The following is a 15,586-nucleotide window of genomic DNA, read 5'->3' on the forward strand; positions in this document are numbered from 1 at the left end:
TTATGTAGACAGACTCGTTTTCATTGTTCAGGTGTTTTGTTTCCGGTTTTTTTTTTTTTTAATGTATGAAAAGTTCTTTTAGACTAGACGGGAATGCATCATGATTTTCACTTAGCGGCAGGTTTCTCCAGCTTGCGTTAGTCTCCCGTGAGGGCAATCTGCATGACTGATCGATCCCTAAGTATCCATCTCCTTCTTACTAGGAATACAAGGACGAGAACAAACTTAGAACACCCACCGATAGACAGGAGGTAGGCCACAACCTCAAGGAAACTCTGCTTTCAGCTGATTGGCTGGTGACAGATCACAAAATAGTGTTGGTAGTTAAGTACCATCGAGTTGGTTCCAACTCACAGCAACCCTGTCTAGGGTTTCCAAAGAGTGGCTAATGGGTTTGAACTGCCAACCTGGAAGATCAAACCTACCTTGTGGTCCAGTGCTTACCTTACAGTGCCACACCAGACCTTTAGATCACAAATGTTGTTGTTGTTAAGTGCCGTCAAGTCTATTCCGACCCATTAGCAATCCTGTATAGGGTTTTCAAGGAGTAGCTGGTGAGCTTGAACTGCTGACCTTGCAGTTCAAACGGCTTTACAGTCTGGTACATTAATCCACAGCGCCACACCAGAACTCCATTAGATCACAAGTAGAAGGTGGTTATATGATGTCTGTCAAACCACTGAGAATCACAGCCTCGCTAAGTTGTCACACAGCATTACCCATCAGACCATCATTTGATAAACAAGGTTACCAACAGTTTCTATGGGGTTGTCGTGAGGATGATCCGATCATGCACTGCACCTAGTACAGCATGTTGTTTGTTGTTAAGTGCCATTGCGTCGACTCTGACTCACAGTGACCCTATAGAGGGTTTCCGAGGAGCGCCTGGTGAGTTTGAACCACCGACCTTATAGTTCAAACCAACCTTGTAGTCCAGTGTTTATCCTACCACACCACAGCAGGCCCAACCCTGCTTAGTTTCCAAGATCAGATGAGATCAGGAGCATTCAGGGTGATCTGGCCATAGACATTTACAGGAACAGAAAGCCTCATGTTTCTCCCGTAGAACCGCTGATAGTTTCGAACTGGTGATGGTGAGATTAGCAATCCGACCTGTAACCACTTCGCTACCAGAGCTCCTTAGATAACACATTATAAGCTCTTAATAAACGTTTGCTATGATGCCATCGTGTTAACCATCGCCCTGTGACAGAGGCGTGGCAAGGGTCATGACCCCATCTGAAGAACAGAGGGAACCTTCCCAAGGGAATTAGAAATGTAGTGGCAGAGCTAGGACAGTAACATGGACACCTTTATCTAGGTGACATGGTTTTCTCTTTACCCTGTCAAGTAGCCACCGCATGCTTAGGGACATGGTTCTGCTGATAGAATGTCAGTTTCCAGAGGGCAGAAAATGTAGCCTAGGAGTTCAAAAATAGGGGTCTTAGGCCCAGCTCCCTACTGCCTTCATGGTCTGAAATATGGCAGGGCTTGTGTGTCAGGACCGGAGATTGATCAGCTGTGGAAATGGCAGGGATGTGTGACCTTGGGCATCTGTTTCTGGAGGGAAGCCAGGGATCTGTGCCATGCACCTGTCCCAACTCTGCCCTCCTCACTGGTCTCCAGTTTCCTCATTTATACAAAAAGGAAGGTGAGGATAGATCAGTGGTTTACCAATAGTTCAGAGAAATCTTATGGTTCCCACCCATTAAAGCAATTGCTTTAATGCACTGGCTTCTTGTAACATCCTGTTCAGGAGGAAAAGAAGTTTTCTCTAGAGCTAATGTCCATTTATGGAAGAAGAGGGGACAGAGGAACCTGTTAACATACCACCACATGAAAGCAAATAGGTAAGTAAAGAATATAGGACATTCTACAGGACAGTTAAGGAACTCTGGTGGCATAGTGGTTACAAGTTAGATTGCTAACTGCAAAGTCAGCAGTTCAAATCGACCAGCTGCTTCACAGGAGAAAAATGAGGCTTTCTGCTCCTATAAAGATGTACAGCCTCGGAAACCCTCTATAGGGTTTCTATGAGTCAGAACCAGCTTCACAGCACATCACCACCACCACCATCACAGGATAATTGGCCCTGTATCTGCAATAAGTCACTAACAAAGAAATGGAAGGTTGTGTAGATTAAAGGAGACTTAAGGGAGCTTTGAAAGATGAGGCTTTCTACTCCCGTAAAGATTTACACCCTCGGAAACCCTATACAGGGTCGCTATGGGTCGGAACTGACTCGACGGCACTTAACAACAACAAAGGGAGCTTTGAGATCCTGGCATGGAGCTGTGGGTTAATGCACCAGACTGCAAAGCTTTTGAACTGCAAGGTCGGCGATTCAAGCTTACCAAATGCTCCTCAGAAACACTACACAGGGTCACTATGGGTCGGAACTGACTCGATGGCACTTAAAAACAACAACAACGGAGTTTTGGTGGTGTAGTGGGGGTTACACGCTGAACTATTAACCACAGGGTTAGTAATTTGAATCCGTCAACTGCCCCAGGGGAGAAAGATGAGACTTTCTGCCCCCGTAATGATTTACAGTCTCAGAAATTCTATACAGGGTCACTATGAGTTGGAACCAGGGTCACTATGATTTGGCACACAACAACAACAACAACAAAGGGATGTAACATGTGAAACTAGTTTGGATGGGACTCAAGCAAACCAATTATTAAAAACAGTGTGCCATACATGAGCCCTGGATACCCACAGATAAATGTAAAAACCTTCCCTAAAAGCCGAGACTGTAAATTCCGAAAAGGCAAAGTTTTTCCCCCAAAAAAAAAAAAAAAAGCTAAAGAGGATAGAAACTCTGTTAACTGATGGTATGTGGAGGGGATTATAATCAATGTAATGAAACAAGGTATATGAATGTTTGAATGTGAAACCGATGATGTGCCCTGAAAACTTTCACTCAATCCACAATAAAAACCTTGAAAAAAAAAAAAAAACAGTGTGGTAACAATGTGAAATTTGATGTTGGACTGCTGTTCCTGGTTGTAGATATTGCAAGGGACTTTGTTAGCAGGGTGTGGAGTTGTATCGCCCTTGGGACCAACCCTTGTGGAAGGGAAGGGAAGGGAAGGGAAAGAAAGAAGAAGGAGTGGTCAGCGGCCTCAGTGGAGTTACAACGCCAAGTCCGAAACGACAGCTTTGGTGGGTCCCACCGGAGTTTCTGGAGCTAGAATGACCCTTCTGAGTTGTCCTGTATTTGGACCAAGATGGCTAGGCCTTTACACTTTGCATAGGTCAGCCAGCGGGTGTTGGTCACCTTGAGCCAAGCAGATCCCTGCAGTAGAGGCAGTCCCTAAAGGAACTTGTCTGGTGTTTGTCTGCCAACAGTGCTCATGGCCCTGGGGCCCACAAGGCCTTCACTGAAAGGGGACTTGGGCAGTTCACCACAGCATCCACCAGGAGCAAGGGATCACTGTTTATTTGTTCCATGTTATAATGGTGTGGTTATGTGGGAAAACACCTGTAATTTCTGAAAGATGTATAACGATAAAATGTCTGAAACTGACTTTCAAACACTTCAACTAAGAAAACAAAAAAAAAAGGAAACAGGACAGATGGAACAAATATATCAATTTTTGATATATTGAATCTGGGAACTCATTGTATCGTTTTCTACTTACTGAAATGTTTTATAATGAGACATTCAGTTGAAGTGTAAGAACAAAAGTGATTCTACACAAGCAGATGAATCTGGCATTAATGAAATGTTTAACTGATGTCTATGAAAGCTAGAATATTTGTTTTAACTCAGTGAAAGCTCTCAAGGCTAAAATAAATTCAAAATCATTAGGTGAGATGTAAGCTAAATTCTCTTTCTGATTTCAAATTCTGTGGTTCTTTAACTTCTCAAGAAGGTTATCTAGTTTTCCTCTGGCTTGGGTAATCTCTTCCCAGGAATGGTGGTGCCATTTTGGTCTGCCGATTCCCATTGTGCTACTGGATGCAGCAGGACTTGGATGCAGGTGCGCCTCCTACTGGACCAGGAGTCCCCCGAGGATCGTTTCCTGTAGCTGCTGTAATCAGACAGGAAAGAGAACAAACACACCAGGTGAGAAGACTTCCCGTCACACCTGGTTTAGACTAAGAGTTGCAAACTGAAGAACTTTCTGAGATCAGACATGTAGAAGGTAAGTAGAAAGAGAATCAGGTAGACCAAGAATGTTTCTCTGCTGTAAGAAAAATAGCAGGGAAAGCATATTGATAAATGGCAGCCACCACATGGCCCCCTGGTGTGGCGCTGTGGGCTGATGCGTCAGACTGCAAAGTCATTTGAGCTGCAAGGTCAGTAATTCAAGCTCACCAGCTGCTCTTTGGAAACTCTATACTTCGCTATGGGTCGGAATCAATTCAACGGCACTTAACAACAGCAACACATGGCTGCAATGTCTGGGAGTCAACCGGGAGTGATACAGATAATGACAAACCACAGAGAACCTCTGTCCAACCCAGAGGGGTTGCTTGCCTCTCAGTTCCAGTCAGTTGACAGGCAGGAAATAAGGAACTAGTGCGGCCAGGCCTTCATCTGTAAAAAGGAAAGCTGGTAATCTAGATTTTAAAAATATACCCTAATTTTAAGGGGCCTGGGTGGTATAAGTAGGTTATGAGTTGTACTGCTAGCTGCAAAGTCAGCAGTTTGAATCCACCAGCCACTCCATGGAAAAAAGAGGAGGCTTTCTGCTCTTGTAAAAATGTATACACTCAGAAACCCTATATAGGGTCGCTAGGAGTCAGAACCGACTCAACAGCACACAACAATTCCAATGTTGAAATGTGGACAAATTCACATTGTTTTTAAAAATTGTAGGCCCCTAGTCCTTCCCCCACCCCAAAAGACATCAGTTGGTCACAAGTATGCACAGATATGCTATAAGTCCAAAGGTAATTTTTGCAAATTAGAAAAAGATGCGCTGTCTCAAGACTGGAAAACTGTAATAATTATACAAATAGGTAATGCCTGCCGTGTACAGGCCCACCCCCTGGAGTTGTGGAACACACAACTCACAAAACTGTAGGTGTGGTTCCCTGATTGCAGCCACCTCTTTAGAATCACCCCATACTGCCCAGAGCAGAGCTGGCAGCCTGGCAGTGACATGACAAGAACCATGTGTAAGGAGGGACAAGTGTGCAGAGAAGGGCAGTCAAGGTAGGGCAGGGACCAGAAGCCACACAACCAGTAAAACCAGTGACCTGGGGAATGGAATACTGTCAGGTGGGAGATACACAACAGGCCAGGCCTGTTTGAGTCCTGAGAGTGGACTGGAAGCCTCAAGGAGAACGATTTTAGTTCAGTATAAGGAAGAGCTTTCTAATCGTGGTACTAAATAAGGACATCACATACAATGGTGGGCCCTCTGTCATTGCTAGTGCACAAACAAAGGTTCATGATGGTATAGGTGGTATTCAAATATCAGAGACAGACTGGGACTATGACCTCTAAAACTTCTTCCAACCAATAATTCTAGGAGTTCTCCTGCTGCCCCTGACCTTTGTCTACAGTCCTAGACTTTAGTCCTATGTCTTTACTTGAGGGAGGCAGCCTGGGAATCCCTGCTGGGAGGACCAGGACATCCCTCATCCTCAGTCATGGGACTCACTTGCTACCCATGCCGTGTGGCCACGGCTCCTCATCTCTGCAAGCTCTGCTGCCCACATCTGACTGTAGCAGTTCATGGTAAGGTCTGGATGAGAATTCGTGTATGAGGCTCTGAGGCCATGAACAGACATGCTCCTCCACCCCACATTCCCCCTTTTTCATAAACCTTGTTTGGCTGCCTGATGTTTCTGCTTCTCCTCCTCCAGCACCTTCATCTTGGCATCGTACTCATCAGCAAGCGCCTTCCACTCTTTGCGGTTGTTGGTGAGCCCATCCAGCATGGGGGTGATCTCCTTGTGGAAACGGGAGAATTCCTAAGAGAGAGAGTGAACCTCTGGTGCAGAGCAGCTGAAAGGTAGTCGCGCTCCTGGGTCCATGCTCAAAGGCACAGCACAGTTGGAACTGCCCAGCATGAGGATGAGCTACCTAGGAGGTGGCAGGCTTCCTTACACAGCAAAGTGCAAGCTGACACTGTAGGACACCTCCAATCAATAGGACCACATCCCTCTCCTGCTTAAAATCCTCTTATGGCACCCTGCTGTCTTTTGTATGAAATTCAAACCCCTCAGTGTGGTTTACAAACCCCTCCACAACCCAGTCTCCTTTTGCCCTTCAAAATCTCAAAGCATCCAGTCACCCCAAATCTCTTTCCGTTTCTGGATGCCTCCTCCCTTCTGCAGGCTTCACACATGGTGTTCCCCTGCAGGAACACACTCACACCCCTCTTTCTCCTTTAGGCCTCAGCTCAAATGTTGTTTCTTTGGGAAGCTTTTGTTGATCCCTGTTAGACGTTCCTAACCACATCTCGCTTTTTGTTTTGTAAGGAATCTCTTTACCTGCTTCCTCAGAGGCTGTGAGTTGGGAGGATAAGGACATTTTCTCCTAGCTCACTGTGGTGGCCCTGGCCTAACACAGCCTCTGGGGTACAAAGGTACTGTGTAAATACACTAAGTGAAATCAGATGTTGTAAAGATGATTCTTAAGGTCTCTTTCGACACTAAGAAGCCCTGGTGGCACAACGGTTTTAAGCATTGAGCTGTTAACCAAAAGGTTGATGGTTCAAACCCACCCAACAGCTCTGTGGAGAGACGTGTCAATCTGCTTCCATAAAGGTTATGGAAGAAATGCTCTGGGGCAGTTCTACTCGGTCACAGGGGTCGCTATAAATTGGAATTGACTTGTTGGCACCCAACAACTTCCAACTCGAAGAATAAAGATTATGGCTTATTGGAGAATAGCACATTACAATTTATGAAACACTTTTTCTCCTTTGATCCTCAAAACCTATGATATGGGAAAACAAGATTCATCACTCCTACACATTTAGGGGAAGAAATGCAGATCCAGCTTAATGAAGTAGATTTGCCCAAAAGGAAGAGTGGAACATTAGGGACTCGTCAGCAATGCTGTCACTAGGTTCAGGGACACACAATGCAGTAACTCGTGGTGTCACCCACTGCCTCCCCCATTGACCTCTTCCTGTACCTGTCCACACAGAAGAATCCTTAGAAATGCTCATAATCAATTTTGATCACAGACTATATGGTAAACATAGTTAGAAATTGCTTAACTGTAATACAGTTCATCTCTGGGTTACCATCATCCAATTTACAGACAACTGGTACCAGTGAGACTTTGAACCGGTTCTGTCATGGTTGCTAAAGCATAACAGGAACGGATCTGGATTTTTACAATTTGGGTGATTGATCACAGTAACCAAAATGGGAAAAATGATTGGGTTCAAGTCTGGAATGGGAGAGTCAGAAGAGGTGTGGTGAGCCCTTCAGGAGCGTGATGCTTGAGACTGGATGCCTGGCAGAACTGGAGAAAGACATGCACGTTCCAAGCTGCAAGGTACTCGCCATCTCTGAGTGGGGTGTTGTTGTTGTTGTTGTTATGTACCGTGGAGTCGGTTCCGACTCATAGTGACCCTATACAGGGTTTTCGAGGCTGTAAATCATTACAGGAGCAGAAAGCTTCATCTTTCTCCCGCAGAACAGCTGGTAGTTTCGAACTGCTGACCTTGAGGTTTGCAGCCTGATTCGTAACCATTATGCTCACTTGAAAACCAGTGAACCAATCCCTACTGGCAACAAAGTGTTTATCAGAATCACCTTCATTTGCTGCCTGTGAAAATAATTTAAAAGCCTTGAGTCTATTCTTGCACTAAAGTAAAGCTAGATAAGAAGTTTATGCACCTACTCCAACTGACCCTCAACTTCTTAATAATACAGAAATGAAGTATATGATTTGTTGAATGTAAAACTGATGATCTGCTCTGTAAACCATTCAATTCACAATAATTAAAAAAGAAAAAAGGAAGACATTTTGAAATTAAAAAGTATTTCACATTAGGTAGATATTATGAGAATTTATATCCTAATATTAGAAAGTATTGAAAACTTTGATTAGCTAAAAAAAAAAAAAAAAACTTAATGACACAGAAATGAATCTTGTTTATAACCCATAATTTCCTGTATCTCTTAGATTATATGAATACTAACTAGTTTTGTAAAATCTTTCTACATTGAATTACAACATTCTCAAAAACTTATTGATACAGGCTCACAAGTACTACTTAGAACAATGCTGTAAGTAAAGAAAATCAGGGACTATAAAAGCATAGGCAGTAATGAAAACAATACAGGCAGATGAAGCCATGTGATTTGAAGCATCACTGTAATTGGATAATATGATGGTTAATGTATGTGTCAACTTGGCTAAGCCATCCTTCCAAATATGGTGTGGTTGTCCTCCATTTTGTGATCTAATGTACTTATCTTCGATTTTGTGATATTATATAAGTATATGTGTTCTGAATTCTAACCTCTATGCATTAATGAGGCAGGATTAATGTGGAGTGTATGTATCTAGATTCACAGCCTAATAAGAGATGTGACTCAAGTCACACCCTTACTCTGAAATAAGGGGGGTTTCTTTGGGGGCATGACCTGTATCTAATATGTACTTGTTGTTGTTGTTGTTATTAAGTGCCGCCAAGTCAGTTCTGGCCCATAGCGAACCTGTATAGGGTTTCTGAGGAGCAGCTGGTAAGCTTGAACTACTGACCTTGCAGTTTAAACTGTTTGCAGTCTGGCGCATTAACCCACAGCGCCACACTGGTGGTTTGGTGGTTATGTGCCGTGGAGTCGGTTCCGACTCATAGAGACCCTGTACAGGCTTTCCAAGGCTGTAAATCTTTACGGGAGCAGAAAGCCTCATCTTTCTCCTGTGGAACAGCTGGTAGTTTCAAACTGCTGACCTTAAATTTCACAGCCTGATTCGTAACCACTGTGCTACCAGAGAGAGCTTTAAAAAGTTCATGGGAAAATTCCATTATCTTTTCATTCAATTTTCCATCAATGTCTTGTTGTTGTTAAGTGCCGTTGAGTCAATTCCAACCCATAGCGACCCTGTATAGGGTTTCCAAGGAGTAGCTGGTGAGATTGAACCACTGACTTTACAGTTCAAACTGACTTTGCAGTCTGACGCATTAGCCCAGAGCACCAACGTTTAGAGCCCCTTATATACAGATGCTCTGGCAAGGCCCTCTCTCTATTGCTCTCGATCCTGCAGACAACTCATCATCTAAGCTCCAGTTCTTGAAAGTTGAGCTAGCAGCCTGCCATCTGATCTGCCAACTAAGAGTTTTGTCAATTTGGGGATTTACCAATTTCTGCAGCCAAGAGCATGTCTTCTGACCTGCCAATTATGGGGTCATCAGCCTCTGCAACCATATGGGTCAGGAGAAACCTCCAGCCAAATGCCTGACCTCTGGATCTTGGACTTGCAAACTTCCACAATCATGTGAGCTATTTCCTTGTGATCAGTCTTTATCTATTTATCTATCCTTTCTGCTTTTGCCTCTCTAGAGAACCCAGCTTAAGACAGATAATAAGGACACATTAACTTAAAAATCAAACCTTCTTCTATCAAATCTGTTCTGACCCATAGGACAAAGTATGACTGCTCCTTAGGGTTTCTGAAATGTAAATGTTTATGGTAGCAGACAGTCTCATCTTTCTCCCATGGAGCAGCTGGTGGGCTTGAACTGCTGGCCTTGCACCCCAGGGCTCTTTCTGGAGCAAGTTAGAAGCTTCAAAAAGTTACTTCACATAGAGTGCTAACTAATGTTGTAGGTATATTGAAACGTGTAAGCTGGGCATACAAAACATGTTTTTGTTGTTATAGCTAACTACAAGGATACATATATATATATATATATATATATAAAGAATATATATATATATATATATATATATATATATATATATATATATATATATATATAAAGAATAAATTCCCACTGAACCACTGAATAAAAAGTCATAGACATCATTTCAGTGGCACCCCTGGTGTAGTCTGATGTCACTGCCTGCCATGGAGGTCCAGCCAGAATCAGTGACATGCTCAGCTGCCTGGATTTGGGTCCCAACTCTACCACAACCTGTGTGGCCTTAGGCATGTCACTCACCTAATTTAATTTCAGCTCTGAAATCAGGACAGTCCTAACTCTGGTCACGGGGATGGGGTGACCACACATGTCAAAACACTGAGGCTACTCTTCCTCACTGGGGTGCTCCTGGAACATCTGCACTTCTCCTTCCAAGGAGTCCTGACTCGAACCCTGCTTCCTGGCTGACATCAGGAATCCTGACCCAGACAGCGCTCATATCTGACTTGTTTCCTCATGTATAACATGACCAAAATAAACATTTTAAATAGAAGGTAGATAGTGGCATAAATGGATTTGGAAATGGTGGGTTTCTTAAGAGGGGGATTTTAACTTCCTTTAACTTTGAGCAAAAGCTCTAAGAATAATTCAGGTGATCATTTGACACTTGAGTTGCTGTGGCTTATCATGTTTCCATCAGCTAGGGAATTTAGGAGTGCCAATTGTCTGCTAAGTTTCCTCTTTTCCATGTCTTAGTCATTGTTCCAGAAGTAGGATAAGCACATGACTATTAAACATAAGGTTGGTGGTTCAAACCCACCAACCACTCCTCAGAAATCCTATACAGGGTTGCCAAGAGTCAGAACTGTCTCAATGGCATTTAATAACAACAAGATGTGCCAAGCTCCAAGTTCTTGCCTGGAGCTACAGTTACACAAGACCCCACAGAGCTGCCGTGGGGAGCAAAATGCCATCAGAGATGAGAAGTACTTTGTAAACTATCACCCATTGCTTACTTGGCAGAGTTTATTGTTTCTAATGCTGTTTGGGAATCTCAGGTTTATCAATGACCTGTTGGGTCTGAGAGAGAAAAAAGGGCCTTACCTTATAGACAAAGGTGCAAACGAAGTCAATGAAGCCAACCTGAAGTTTGGGGAGTTCGTCAACCTTGTTTCTGTCCATCATGGGCTGTCATGGGGAGCAAGGGTTAAATGTACTGGGCATCTCCTGTCAAGGTGCCACACAAGATACTTATGAAGACTTCTTGCTAAAATTTAACCCCAAACTCATCAAATCTGTAGATGTGAATGGCAATTTGTAGGAAATACAAGGGATAGAGGAACATATTGAACAACACCATGATGGTGCAATCAGCCAAGTCCAGTGGGAAACTCTACAAAAGACCCATTTCCTTCAACAAATAAATGGCAAAACCTCCCTGTTTACCCTCCCCCAAAAGAGAGAGGGAGTCTTTGTTAATTAAAAGTAAACCAACAACCAGAAGTAGTGTGGTCCTCCATTGGATCCTGGTTTGAACAAACCAACTCAATTGTTTCTCTTATTCAGTTAAGGAAAATGAGCAGAGACTGGGTGTTAGAAGATATCAAAGAATTTTGTGAGCATGATAGTGATATTGTGGTTACATGTACATCTATTTGCATGCTTTAAGTTTTTATCTCTTAGGGATACATACTAAAATATCAATGTGAGAAATGACATATTTATGGGATGGTATTTGTGGAATTCATTTCAAATACTCTAAAAGAAAGAGAGAAAAAAAGATGCATTGGAAGGATAGAGAAATCAAGAATGACAGACTAATTATTGATTATAACTGATGAGTTCATCATATGATTTTCAAAGTTTTTTGTTTTTTGTTTTTTAAATAAAAGAAAAAGAAGAGGGGGGATCATGGAGGGACTTACTGTGCATGTTTCTGGCATTTACCTGCTTCGCTCTCACTCCAACCCCCCTCAGTTCCAGTGCAGCCTCTTGTGGTTGCCCCAACATACTTTCACCAGGTTACCCCTGCCCCATTTCTATGGCTCTGTCCCATTTCACCCCTCCTCTCCAAGCCCACCTTGACTTCCTAGCTTCACACTAAAGGCTAGGACTTTACCTCCCTTTCTCCAGTGGGCACCTGGCTGACAATGCCAGTCAAGTTAACTTCCAACATTGATAGGTTTGCAACTTTCCAAGGTTCCCTTCTAACTCTCTCTATGCTGTTAGAATAGGAGAAGGGGAGATAAACTCCTATACTGTTGAAACTGAAAGTAAATCAACATTTTAGTGCCAACCATAAGGTAGAGTAGCTAAAGTGAAAGAAAGAAAGGATGAAGTAAAAGCTGAATAGAAGATTTCAAAAGGTAGCTCTGGAAGAAAATGTATAGTGTTGTAATGAAATGTGTAGAGAACCAGAGATAGAAAACCAAAAGGGAGGGACACACTTGGCATTTCTCAAGCTGAAAGAACTGAAGAAACAATTCAAGCTTTAACTTGAAATATTGAAGGATTCTGTGGGCAAAAAATTGAATGAATCAGGAAGCATCAAAAGAAGATGAAAGAATACGCAGAGTCTCTGTTCTAAAAAGAACTGGTCAATGTTCAGCCATATCAGGAGGGAGCATATGATCATAAAACAATGGTGGTACTGAAGGAAAAAATCCAAGCCACACTGAATGCATTGGTGACAAACACGCTCCAGAAATTGATGGAATGCCAAGGAATTTGGAAGACAGCTACTTGGCCAGCCAACTGGAAGAGATACATACTTGTGCCCATTCCAAGGAAAAGTGATCCAACAGAATATGGAAATCATTGAACAATGTAATTAATATCGCGTACAAGTAACACTTTGTTGAAGAGAATTAAAAAATGGTTGTAGCAGTGTAATAACAGGGAACTGCCAGAAATTCAAGCCAGATTCAGAAGAGGATGTACAATGACAGATACCATTACTGATGTCATATGGATGTAAGCTGGAAGAGAATACCAAAAAGATATTTGCTGTGTTTTATTCACTATGCAAAGGCATTCCACCTGGTGGATCATAACCAACTATGGATTCATTCCATTGTAAAGAATGGGAATTCAAGAACACTTAACTGTGCTCATTCAGAACTTTGTTCTGAACAAAGTAAGGAGATACTGAGTGATTTAAAGTCAGGACAGGTATGTGTCAGGTTGTATCCTTCCGCTATGTTTATTGAATCTGTATGCTGAGCAAATAATCCAAGAAGCTGGACTATATGAAGAAGAACAGGGCATCAGGATTGGAAGAAAACTCATTAATTATCTGCAATATGCAGATGACACAACCTTATTTGTTGAAAATGAAGAAGACTTGAAACACTTACTAATGAACATCAAAGACGGCAGCCCTCAGTATAGATTACATCTCAGCATAAGGAAAACAAAACTTCTCACAAGTGAACCAATAAGCAGCATCCTTATAAACATAGAAAGACTGAAGTTGTCAAGGATTTCATCCTACTTGAATTCACAATCAACACCCACTCTTGGAAGCAGCAGTCAAGAAATCAAATGACATATTACATTGGGCAAATATCTGCACAAGATCTTTTTAAGTGTTCAAAAGCAATGATGTCAATTTCAGGACTAAGGTGTGCCTGACCCAAGGCATGGTGTTCTCAGTCACTTATATGCATATGAAAGCTGGGTAACTAATAAGGAAGACCAACAAATTTATGCCTTTGAATTCTTGTGTTGGAAAGAATACTGAATGGACTTCCAGAAGAACAAATACATCTGCTTTGAAAAAAGTACAACCAGAATGCTTCTTAAAGGCAAGGAACATGTACTTTGGACATGTTATCTGGAGGGACTATCCCTGAAGAAGGACTTGGTAAAGTACAGGATCAGTGAAAAAGATGAAGACCCTCAATGAGATGGATTGGCACAGTGGGTACAACAATGGGCTTACGCATAGCAAAGACTGTAAGGATGGCACAGGACCAGACAGTGTTTTGATCTGTTGTATGTAGAGTCACCATGAATTGGAACTGACGTAACAGCGCCTAACAACAACAGTCAGTCTCTACTGCAAGTGAATTGAGGACACATGCATTAGGGCAGTTTCTCAAATTTTAGAAAGGTTTATTAAAGCATGCATTGCTGGGCCCTATTCCCCAGACTTTTTGACTTAGTGGCTGGACCTGTGAATTTGCATTTCTAACAGGTTCCCAAGTGGTAAGGTTAATGCTGGCTGGAAGACCACACTTGAAGAACCACTGTATTAGGAAAGGATTCTCTCCATGATAACCTCTACATCAGGGGTCACATCTTTACCTCAGGATGCCTGACATCAAGCTGACTGCCCTTCTCTTACTCACAATGGGATTCTGTTGCAGCACCGTGCGCTCCAGGTCACCTTGTTCCCAGAATTCGGCAGCAACCAACAGCGCTACCTGCAACAGACAGAATCCCGCACAGTTCCGGCCCCAGCCTCATGCCCATTACCCCTGCTCCCATTCCACAAAGATTGTCAGCTCAACAAAAGAAAACTCCACCCTAACCCTGACCCTCCCACCCCCACTTTGGTGTCATTATTGGAAGAATCCTAAAGTGATTTTCATATCTTTGCAGAGGAAGATAGAGAAAAGGGAGACTGGCCCTGGGGCTGGGCTGAGAGTCCACGCCTCAGTTCCTGTGTTGGCAGCACTGGGTTCCCCTCCTCCCAGGCCTTACCTTGCTCTGCACCTCCCAGGGCTTGGTTATGGCTGAGAGGTCACAGGCGGTCATCATCATAGCCCTGGGCACAGAGGATGCCATCCATCAATTAAGGCTGCACAGACTGGTTAATTCATCTGTTTCTCCCCTTTTTTGCCTATACTGATAAGTGACCTCGAACCCTCACCCCCTTATTGGGTCACTGTCCTATTCCATCTGAGTTGGATTGGCTTTGAAGTCAGACAGATGTTTAAATCCTGCCTCCATCAGTTACCACAGGTGTGATATCAACCTCTCCAAGCCTCAGTTTCCTCGTTTGTAATAATAATGGGAAACATTGTTGGCTCAGTGGTAGACTTCTCACCTTCCATGAGGAAGACCCAGGTTTGATTCCTGGCCAATACACCTAGTGCTCAGCCACAACCCATATGTCAGTGGGGGCTTGCATGTTGCTGAGATGCTTAGCAGATTTCAGCAGCTTCCAGAGTAACACCAACTACCAAAAAAGACCTGGTGAACATCAGCCAATGAAAATCCTTTGAATGTTCCAGTAAGATGGCAGACTAGGGAGACACACTACATGGACCCTCTACAACAAAGATTGTTGTTGTTAAGTGCTGTTGAGTCAGTTCTGACTCATAGCGACCCCCATATAGGGTTTCCAAGGAGTGGCTGGTGAATTTGAACCGCCAGCCTTGCAGTTCGAACTGACCTTGTGGTCGAATGCTTAACCTACAGTGCCATACCAGGACAGCAACGATACAAGAGACCAAATGAAACAGACACAGAGGAAAATCCTGGCACTCTTTAACTTCAGAAGAAAGGTTAGAGAAGTGGACTAAGTGCTTGCTGGGAGGAGAAGCTGAGCAGGGACGGTGAGAGAGGGTGAGAGAGGGAGGCTGACTGGTGAACAGCCAGCCAGACACAGGTGAGCATCTTGAACCTTTGTGAGCAGCTTTGTCAACAGAAGGTGGCCTGGCAGAGCAGAGTCACACAGGTGACTGGAAAAGTGTGATTCCTTCTTTTCCCCACACTCCCCTGGTGACAATTTACTGCCAGCACAGCCCCTGTTCTCTGGGAGTTCAGAGCCATGTGTGTGTGTG

The 15,586-nt window shown here is 43.3% G+C and overlaps 1 protein-coding gene across 2 annotated transcripts in view; it reads right to left on the reverse strand.

The window, feature by feature from the left end:
* Positions 1–3,960: 3,960 nt before the first annotated feature.
* Positions 3,961–15,586, reverse strand: part of PDE6A (phosphodiesterase 6A, cGMP-specific, rod, alpha) — a 120,959-nt gene continuing 109,333 nt past the window's right edge. For both annotated transcript variants that reach the window (XM_006863870.1, XM_006863871.1), the window contains 5 exons: positions 14,502–14,565; positions 14,147–14,221; positions 10,899–10,982; positions 5,787–5,934; positions 3,961–4,040 (listed from right to left, as the gene is read on the reverse strand). In XM_006863870.1, coding sequence (XP_006863932.1) covers positions 3,961–4,040; positions 5,787–5,934; positions 10,899–10,982; positions 14,147–14,221; positions 14,502–14,565 — 451 coding nt within the window. The remainder of the gene's footprint in view (positions 4,041–5,786; positions 5,935–10,898; positions 10,983–14,146; positions 14,222–14,501; positions 14,566–15,586) is intronic.

Source organism: Chrysochloris asiatica, unplaced genomic scaffold (genome assembly GCF_000296735.1).
Source record: "Chrysochloris asiatica unplaced genomic scaffold, ChrAsi1.0 scaffold00057, whole genome shotgun sequence".
In the NCBI taxonomy this organism is placed as follows: domain Eukaryota; kingdom Metazoa; phylum Chordata; class Mammalia; order Afrosoricida; family Chrysochloridae; genus Chrysochloris; species Chrysochloris asiatica.